We start from the raw sequence: 10,830 nt of genomic DNA on the forward strand, positions 1-10,830 counted from the left end.
TTCTATTAACAACAAATGATAATTTTAAATTCAATTAGTAGAGATTTTTAGATTAAGCTTTGGTCAAATGTTCAAAAAGTCATTTTTTAGACACATTTCACTAGGTGCACTATTTTAACGAGTTGCGTGATGAGTCATACCTTCAAATTTTAGTTGTAGGTAGTTCAATGTCCATTTTACATTTCAAAAAAAAAAAAAGGTCTTACAACATCCCATGTAGCAGCTACATGTTGACAAAGTTAGCCCTCACGACTATTGAGTCCTCTCCCCTATTTCTCATTTGGTCGCGGTTTCTTCTCTTAATTCTTAAAGACTATTTTAATACTGTTTGAAATATAGTTTATAATTAAAGGAGAAAAACATTTGAAAAAACATGTTCACCTTTGTAATTTTTATAACAGGGCATATTTTCATGCCTCAGTTCCGATCATAAAATGCCATTACTGTCCACCACGCGTATCAATGTCACAGCATTATGTAGAGATGGCCAGTTGATGGAGGCTCTGCACATTCTGCTTACTACTCAGAATCCCCCTGGAGACACGTTTACGTATCTACAAATATTGCAGGCCTGCATTCTGAAGAAAACGCTTTCAGAAGGGAAAAATGTTCACTCTTTCATCGCTCACTCAGGATTTGCGTTTTCTACCCGCACACCCTTTCAGAATAAGCTTATTGACATGTATGTCAAGTGCGGAAGCTTGTTGGATGCTCGTAAAGTGTTTGACCTCATTAAAGAACCAGACAATGCCTCATGGAATACGATCATCGCAGCATACCGAAGACATGGATTTCCTCACGAGGCAATCACTCTGTTCCACCAAATGCAACGAACAGGTTTCCAACCTGATCAATTCACATTTGCCAGCGTACTTCCAGCCTGTGCCAAAATGAGAGCGTTAGAACAGGGAATGGACATCCATCAAAGTATAAAAGATAGAGGATTTTCGTCAGATGTTGTCGTTGCAACGGCTCTGGTAGACATGTATGCAAAATGTGGAAACATGAATAAGGCGCGTGAACTGTTTGATAAAATGCTTCAAAGAGACGCGGTCGCATGGAATACAATGATTGCAGGATATGTACAAATTGGGTTTGCTGAGAAGGCCTTTGAATTTTTCAAGCAAATGCAGCTGGCGGGTGTGAAGCCAGACTCCACAACCTATTCAAGCATCGTCCCTGCCTTTGCTCAAATGGGGGCGTTGGAACTGGGTACAGACATCCATGAAATCATAATTGAAGGTGGGTTTTTTTCAAATATCATAGTCGGGAATGCTCTAGTAGATATGTATGCAAAATGTGGAATCATGGATAAGGCGCGTGATGTGTTTGACAGAATGCCTCGAAGAGATGTCATTTCGTGGAATGCCTTGATCTCAGGATATGCACAAAATGGTGTTCTTGATGAAGCTGTAAGGATTTTTAAGGAAATGCCTCAAAGAAATGTGGTTTCATGGAATTCCATCATATCAAGATACGTACGAAATGGGTTTATTGAAGAGGCATTAGATGCATTTAAGACAATGCAATTGGGTGATATACATCCGAACTCTGCAACCTTTGCCAGCATTCTACCAGCCTGTGCCAAAATTGGAGCTTTGGAACAGGGTATGGACATTCATCAAAGAATAATGGAAGGAGGGTTTCTGTCAGATGTTGTAGTTGTAAGTGCCCTTGTAGATATGTATGCAAAATGTGGAAGCATTAACAAGGCACGTGAGCTGTTTGATAGAACGCCTCAAAGAGATGTTATATCATGGAATGCAATGATTTTAGGATATGCACAGAATGGGGTTGATGAGAGAGCTTTAGAAACTTTCAAGCAAATGCAATTGGCAGCTATAAAGTCAGACTCTACAACCTTTGCGAACATTCTCCCATCCTGTGCCAAAATGGGAGCTTTGGAACAGGGTGTGGGCATCCATCAAGGCATAACAGAAGGGGGGTTTTTGTCAGATGGTATAGTTGCTAGTGCGCTGGTAGACATGTATGCAAAATGCGGAAGCATAGACAAGGCACGTAGACTTTTTGATGGAATGCTTCAAAGAGATGTCATCTCATGGACTGCAATGATTGCAGGATATGCACAAAATGGACTCGTTGAGAAGGCCTTCGAAATTTTCCAGCAAATGCAATTGGCAGGTGTACAGTCAAATTCCACAACCTTTGCCAGCATCATTGCAGCCTGTTCCAAAGTAGGAGCCTTGGAACAAGGTATGGACATCCATCAACGCATAACAGAAGGTGGATTTTCCTCAGATGTAGTTGCAAGTGCTCTGGTAGACATGTATGCAAAATGTGGAAGTATAGACAAAGCACGCCAAGTGTTTAACAGAATGCCTCAAAGAGATGTCATCCCATGGACTGCAATGATTGCAGGATATGCACAAAATGGACTTTTTGAAAAAGCTTTAGAAACTTTCAAACAAATGCAATTGGCAGGTGTGAAGCCGAATTCTACAACCTTTGCCAGCGTCCTTCCAGCCTTTGCCAAAATAGGAGCTTTGGCACAGGGTATGTACATCCATCAAAGTGTAATGGAAGGGGGATTTTTGTCAGACGTTGTAGTTGCAACAGCCCTCGTTGACATGTATGCGAAGTGTGGAAGCATAGACAAGGCATGGAAACTGTTTGACAAAATTCCTCAAAGAGATCTCATGTCATGGAATGCCATGATTACAGGATATGCACAAAATGGATTTTCAAAGGATGCTCTCAAAATATTTGAATTAATGAAGCACTCTGGAACACGTCCTGATACTGCAAGCTTTGGGAGTGTTATATTTGCATGCAGCCATGCAGGTTTAGTGGATGAGGGCTGTACATACTTCAGTCACATGACTACCTATTATTACTTAACACCTGCAATTGATCATTATGTGTGCATGGTTGACCTTCTGGCCCGTGCTGGCTATCTTGAGAACACTCTAAACTTTATCATTAAGATGCCAATTAAACCTGTGGTGGTCGTGTGGATGTGCTTTCTTGGTGCCTGTAGATCACATATGAATATAGGTTTAGGAGTATTTACAGCAGCACTACTTATTGATTTGGATCCTAAAAATGCTGCGACTTATGTTCTTCTCTCAAACATCTACGCAGAAGCGGGTCAGTGGGGTGAGGTTCAAATGGTAAGGAGGTTGATGAAAGAAAGAGGAATCAAAAAGATCCCGGGATGTAGCTGGGTTGATGGCCATAAAATGGTACATGCCTTTTATGTAGGAGATAGATCACACCCACACACACAGGAGATCTATTCAAAGTTGGAGAAATCGGCTTAGGGGATGAAGGCAACAGGCCATATTCAAGATTCATGCTTTCTGTGTAGGAGACGGATCACTCCCACACAGAGAGATCTCTGAAAGATAGATGGCACCCACACATAGAGAAGATCTATTGAAAGTTGGAGGAGTTGGCTTAGAAGTTGAAGGCAGCAATCTATATTCCAGATTCATGCTTTCTGTGTAGGAGATATATCACACCTCCACACAGAGAAGATCTATTCGAAGTTGGAGGAATCAAATTAGGAGATAAAGGCGGCAGGTTACATTCCAGATTCAAGGCACTCAGTGATGAGGAAGAGAAGGTAGAAAAGGATTTATCTAACTGAAAAGCTGGAATCTTCATTTAGTTTGTTCAACGTGCACCTCTACCACACTATTATAGATGTTAGGAACCTTAGTCTAACGTTTGCCAAAATGCAACAAAATTTATAAATTTTGAGTTCTTGGATTGCCACCTCTTCCAGCTCATTAGATTGCCCAAATTATTGGACAATAATTTATGATGAACTACATCCAGTGCTACATCAAGTTGTACCCTCACAAGGAATCATATACAAGGTATGAGAACTGTTTTATGGATGTCTATAGAAGAGGGTTTTAGTCAGATGTAGTTGCGACTTTCAACTGCCCTTATTGATATGTATGCTAAATGTGGAATCATATACAAGGTACAAGAACTGTTTGACAGAATGCCTCAAATCGATGTCATGTCACGGATTGCCATGATTGTAGGATATGCACAAAATGGATTTTTGAAGGATGCTCTCAAAATATTTGAATTATTGAAGCACTCTGGAATACATCCTAATACTGCAAGCTTTGCTTGTGTTATATATGCATGCAGCCATGCAGGTTTAGTGATTGAAGGCTGTACGTACATACTGCAGCCATGCAGGTTTAGTGCATGAAGGCTGTATTTATTTCAGTCATGACTACCCCTTGTTGCTTAACACCTACAATTGATTATTATGCTTGTATGGTTAACCATCTTGTCCTTTCTGGCCATCTTGAAAACACCCTAATCTTTATCATGAAGATGCCAATTAAATTTTCAAATTACTTCGACTTGCAGGAATGCAATCAATTATTTTAACAAAAAATCTAAGTAATTAACCACAAGTCATTCAACTGACTTTGATACATTGTAAAACCTTAAAATTCCAACTCCTTCCTCTATCAGGTGTACATAACACACAACAAAACATGCTAATCAAAATAAAACATATAACTGACTTTGATACATTGTAAAACCTTAAAATTCCAACTCCTTCCTCTATCAGGTGTACATAACACACAACAAAACATGCTAATCAAAATAAAACATATTCTGTGGAAACTTTTGTTTGGAAAAATAATTCTTAGACCAAGTAGAACTCCATCAAGTGGCCTTATTCTCATAAAGATTGAGCTACGTAGTTGAATTTTTGAGTTCTTGAATTACCACTTCTTCAAACTCATAGATTGTCCAAATTATTGGACAATAATTCATGATGAGCTACATCCACAACGCTACAAAAAGTTTTCCCATGACCCTCATAAGGATATAGTTTGAATCCCTTTTGTATCTTGAAATTTTTTTGAACAATATTTGAATTAATATTGTTTTGGCATTTGGAAAAAGAACAATTTGCAATTCTAAAGTCAAATTCCACAATCTATGCCAAATCCTTGTAGCCTATGCCAAATTCGAAGCTTTGCGAGAGGGTATGGATGTCCATCAAAGCGTAATAGAAAGGGGTGGGAGGGAAGGGGGAAGGGGGACTTGTCAAATATAGTTGCAACTGCCCTCATTGACATGTGAAATGTGGAATCATAAACAAGGTAGGATAATTGTTTAACAGAGCACCTCAAAGTGATGTCATGTCATAGAATGCCATGATTGGTTTTCTAAGGATGCTCTCAAAATATTTGAATTAATGAAGTACTTTGGAACATATCCGAGTACTGGAAGAATTCATTGTGTTATATTTGCATCCAACCATTCAAGTTTAGTGGATAAAGGATGTGTGTACTTTAGTCATGACTACACTTGTTGTGTAAAGTCTACAATTGATTATTATGTGTGCATGGTTGACATCCTTGTTTGTGTTGGCTATCTTGAAGACACCCTAATCTTTATCATGAAGATGCCAAACAAACTTGTACTAGTTTTGTGGATGTGTTTTCTTGGTGCATGTAGATCAATTATGAATATAACTTTAGGAGTATTTATAGAAAAACTACTTTTTTATTTGGATCCTAATATGTTGCGACTTATGCTCCTCTTTCAAACATCTATGCAACAACGGGTCAGTGGAGTGAGGTTCAAATGGAAAGGAGGTTGATGAAAAATGTTACATCGTAGGACCGATCACAACCACACACAAAGGAGATCTATTTAAAGTTGGAGAAATTGGCTTAGGAGATGATGGCAGCAGTTTACATTCTAGATTCATTCCTTTTGTGTAGGAGATGGACGACACCCACACATACTAATCAAATTTGGAGAAGGTGGCTTTGAGATTAATGCAATAGGTTAGATTCAACACTCAGTGGTGTGGAAGAGAAGGTAGAAGAATGATTTAACTAACTAAAAAGTGTAATTTTTTTATATGGTTTGTTCAACATTCACCTCTAACAATTATTGGAGATGTTATGAACCTTTTTGGATCTACTGATTGTCAAATTGCAACACAAATTATGTCCAAGATCATTGCAAGAGTAATTTTTGTGCGAGATTCATATTGCTTCCATCATTTTAAACAATGACTATTTGTTGGAAAATGAAAGAGCTTCTTCATTTGCACAATATTAAACACAAATAATAATATTATTATTGAGTCACAATTGAATGTATCGTAATGCCTTCCAACATAACTCCCTAAACTACTTAAATATACGGGAAGACAATCAAATATCTTAACAACAATATTAAATAATAAATCACAACTCACTTGGCTAACTTTTATACAATGTGAATTTAATATTCCAATGCCCTCCTCCACAAGAATTCTACTACACAACAAAACATGCTAATTAGAAATAGACATGCATATTCTTTAGAAGCATTTCTTTGCAAAAACAATTCTAGATGATGTAAACTACATCAAAAAATTTGATAGGCTATAATACAACTTAGGAAGGGTTTGCAAGGTTAGAGTTAATCGTGCAACTTGATCCAAATAAGGACCATAAAGAATTGTTGCACTTAAAGATAACAAAGTCCTAGATTCAAGTGGTAAAAACCAATAAGATTATTTGAACATACCGAAGTCTATATTTGGAAATTACATGTCTACATAATTAGCTAGCCCTTTAAATCGAATGAGAGTAGACTTAACCCACTAATTAGCTAGTCAACATTAAATTGAAGCCAAATAGAATTGAATGACAAACAAAATATACTTTTAAAAATACATATGACCAAATAATCAATCGGTATAGAACTTCCTAACCTTTAATAGAATGTCAAAACTCTAGAATTCATAAAACCTCATTAAAATTAAAATATTAAGATATGAAAATACATCTTGTAAAATACCTTTAAACGTCAAAAAAAACTTACCTTGTTAAATACCTATGAAAACAAATTTCTCTAGCCGATGTCAAAGCCCACAGTCTCGCCATGAACCGAAATGGTATGACTCTGGGTGATTGAAGGGCAAATACAACAAAACAATATACAGAAAATAAAAACCTGCAATTATTACGCAGGTAACAACCAGGAAGATACGAACTCTCAGCCAGTCATCTCTCACAGCTATCAATATGCTTGAATCGTTGCACTTTTTATATCTGTTAATCGGGTTCTCTTTATGAATCTATATTTTTATTTATGTCAATCTGCTGTAGTGGCTCTCTCAGGCTGCACATTTTCCGAGCTTCAATTACAACCTTAAAATGCCATTGCCATACACTTCTCATCTCAACATCACAGCATTGTGTAGAGAGGGTCAATTGAAGGAAACTCTGCACATTTTGCTTACTACACACAACCCCCCTGCAGATTCCTCTACATATCTTCAATTGTTGCAGACCTGCATTCTCAAGAAGGCGCTTTCACAAGGGAAAAAAATTCATTCTTTCATTGCTCACTGGCGATTCACGTTCTCTACACGCACAAGCTTTCAGAATAAGCTTATTAACATGTATGACAAATGCGGCAGTTTGGTTGATGCCCGTAAAGTGTTTGACCACATGAAAGGAGGAGACGGGTTCTCATGGAATACTATTATTTCAGCATACCGAAGACATGGGTTTCCTCACGAGGCAGTCACACTGTTTCACCAAATGCAACGAACAGGACTCCAACCAGATCAGTTCACATTTGCCAGCGTACTCCCAGCCTGTGCCAAAATGGGAGATCTGAAACAAGGTATGGACATCCATCAAAGTATAAAGGATAGAGGATTTTCGTCAGATGTTGTAGTTGGGACTGCTCTGGTAGATATGTATGTAAAATGTGGAAGCATGCACATGGCGCGTGAACTGTTTGACAAAATGCTTCAAAGAGATACCGTCTCGTGGAATGCCATGATTGCAGGATATGCACAGCATGGGTGTTTTGATAATGCCTTTGAAACTTTTAATAAAATGCAACTGGCAAGTGTAATGCCAGATTCCACAACCTTTGTCAGCATCCTCCCTGCCTGTGCTCAAATTGGAGCTTTGGAGCATGGTAGAGCCATCCATCAAAGCTTAATTGTAAGTGGATTATTTTCAGATATTATGGTTGGAAATGCTCTAGTAGATATGTATGCAAAATGTGGCAGTATGCACAAGGCACGTGAATTGTTTAACAGAATGCCTAAAAGAGATGTTGTCTCATGGAACGCCGTGATTGCAGGATACACACAAAATGGGCATGTTGAAAGGGCATTAGAGACTTTCAAGCAAATGCAATTAGCAGAGGTAAGGCCGGACTCCACAACGTTGTCGAGCATCCTCCCGGCCTGCGCTAAAATGGAAGCTTTGGAACAGGGTATGGACATTCATCGAAGCATTATGGAAGGGGGATTTTTGTCAGATATTGTAGTTGCAAGTGCCCTGGTAGATATGTATGCAAAATGTAGTAACATGGACAAAGCCCGTAGATTGTTTGATAGAATGCCTCAAAGAGATGTCATCTCATGGACTGCCATGATTGCGGGATATGTTCAAAATGGTTTTGTTGAAAAAGCCATAAAAACTATCAAGCAAATGCAACTGAGTGGTGTAATGCCAGACTCCACAACTTTTGCCACCATACTTCCTGCCCTTGCTCAAATTGGAGCCATGGAACAGGGTATGGGTATGCATCAAATTATAATTGAAAGTGGTTTTTTGTTAGATGTTGTAGTTGCAAGTGCCCTGGTAGACATGTATGCAAAATGTGGAAGCATAGATCAGGCACGTGAAGTGTTTGACAAAATGCCTCAAAGAGATGTGGTCTCGTGGACTGCAATGATTGTAGGATATGCACAAAATGGATTTTTTGAAAAGGCTTTAGAAACTTTCAAGCAAATGCAACGGGCAGCTGTAAAGCCAAACTCCACAACCTTTGCTAGCATCCTTCCAGCCTGTGCCAAAATGGGGGCTTTAGAACAAGGTATGGACATCCATCAAAGCATAACAGAAGGGGGGGGTTTGTCAGATATTGTAGTTGCAAGTGCTCTGGTAGACATGTATGCAAAATGTGGAAGCATAGACAAGGCATGGGAAATGTTTGACAAGATGCCTCAAAGAAATGTGATCTCCTGGAATGCCATGATTGCAGGATATGCACAAAATGGATTTTGTGGGAATGCTCTCAAAATCTTTGAATTAATGAAGCACTCTGGAACATATCCTGACATTGTAAGCTTTGCTTGTGTAATATTTGCATGCAGCCATGCAGGTTTAGTGGATCAGGGCTGTGCATACTTTAACCAGATAAGTAACCCATATCGTATGACGCCTACTGTGGATCATTATGTGTGTATGGTTGATCTTCTTGGTCGATCTGGCTATTTGGAGAACACCCTAAACTTTATTATTAAGATGCCAATTAAACCTCCGGTGGTTGTCTGGATGTGTTTTCTTGGTGCCTGTAGATCACATATGAATGCAGGTTTAGGAGTATTTACAGCAACAGTGCTTTTTGAATTGGATCCTAAAAATGCTGGTACTTATGTTCTTCTATCAAACATCTATGCAGAAGTGGGTATGTGGAGTGAGGTTCAAATGGTAAGGAGATTGATGAAAGATGGAGGAATAAAAAAGATCCCTGGATGTAGTTGGATTGAAAACAATAAAATAGTGCATGCTTTTTGTGTAGGAGATAGATCACACCCACAAACACAGGAGATCTATGCGAAATTGGAGAAATTAGCTTGGGAGATGAAGGTAGCAGGGTATTTTTCAGATTCAAGACTTTCACTTAATGATGTGGAAAAGGAGGAAAAAGAATTATTTCTCTGCCACCACAGTGAAAAGTTGGCAATTTCATTTGGTTTGTTAAACACACCTCCTGGAATGACCATTAGAGTTGTTAAGAACCTTCGAGTATGTGCTGACTGCCACACTGCAACAAAATTTATATCCAAAATTGTTGCAAGGGAAATTGTTGTGAGAGATGCCAACCGTTTCCATCATTTTAAACAAGCGCAATGTTCTTGCGGAGATTATTGGTGACACTAAATGAAGCAATCTGAAAAAATTGGCTCGTACTGTAATAGTGTGCACCATGTCAGACTTGCAGTAATAATCGAGGGAGAAGTCTTATTTTCAGATTCTACAAAATTTTGTGTGGTTTTATTTTGTTTTTCGTTTGAGTATTTATCAATTTAGACCATGCTGTTGGCTTACTAAAATTAGATGCATAAAATGTAATGCAGATTAGTGCTGCTTTTACATATTGTTATCCAGTGAAGATATATTTTATAATAACATGGTGTTTCATTGACTTATTTTCAGGGAACTTACATATGTACGGAATATAGAAGAGGAGGTGGAGAATGGAACAAAAACACTTCAAGTAAATGGAAAGATTTCTTACTAGCAGAAAATGGGAGAGTAGTGCTATCAATCAACTCTGTTCGTTTCTATTTTTTGTTAGATTAATTGTATTATCTTTTGCCAATGCCAGGTCAATCACAGTTTTAAGCGTCCCTGTGGTTAAGGAGAACACTACAATTATACTCATAAGATCGTTAAATTGACAAATTTATTCACTCGTGGTAAACCCAACAAATGGTAAGTAGGCAATCATGGTAGAAAAGTCCAAAGGAGTGTCCAAGGAAAATCGTGTAAACCAAAAATGAAGGACACGTACATAAAAGTAAACACCATATGCACAAGTAGTTTATCTTGACAAAACCTTCAAAAGAGAACAACACATCCACCAAAAGATTCTTCCTCTTCTATTAAAACCCCTTACAACTTGTTGCAAAGTAACCATGTCATGATTCTAGTATAATACATCACAAGTTGGTCACATAGACTTGACACATGAATTGAGCCTCAACATGTATGTATTTTCTTGTTATCAAGATCACATTTCTACATGTTTCTCATTTGGGACCTCACATCATACTCTTGTTATTTTCTT

The 10,830-nt window shown here is 38.2% G+C and overlaps 1 protein-coding gene across 1 annotated transcript; it reads left to right on the forward strand.

Moving 5' to 3' along the window:
* Positions 1 to 390: 390 nt before the first annotated feature.
* LOC149547830 (pentatricopeptide repeat-containing protein At3g03580-like) lies at positions 391 to 10,022 on the forward strand. The gene is made up of 2 exons (XM_089791877.1): positions 391 to 2,762; positions 7,584 to 10,022. Exons 1-2 carry the CDS (start codon positions 435 to 437, stop codon positions 9,912 to 9,914), a joined length of 4,659 nt encoding a protein of 1,552 aa, XP_089648003.1. The 5' UTR covers positions 391 to 434; the 3' UTR covers positions 9,915 to 10,022.
* Positions 10,023 to 10,830: the final 808 nt, after the last annotated feature.

The sequence above is a fragment of the Cupressus sempervirens genome, chromosome 7 (genome assembly GCF_028749045.1).
Source record: "Cupressus sempervirens isolate cs-2001-9-10 chromosome 7, ASM2874904v1, whole genome shotgun sequence".
Taxonomy (NCBI): Eukaryota; Viridiplantae; Streptophyta; class Pinopsida; order Cupressales; family Cupressaceae; genus Cupressus; species Cupressus sempervirens.

What these genes read in the sequence shown, in the direction of transcription:
- LOC149547830 (XM_089791877.1), top strand. Translation starts at nt 435, where the DNA reads ATGCCATTACTGTCCACCACGCGTATCAATGTCACAGCATTATGTAGA. An exon ending in CTGGAACACGTCCTGATACT is followed by an intron (nt 2,763 to 7,583) that starts GCAAGCTTTGGG and finishes CAACCAGATCAG; the next exon opens with TTCACATTTGCCAGCGTACT.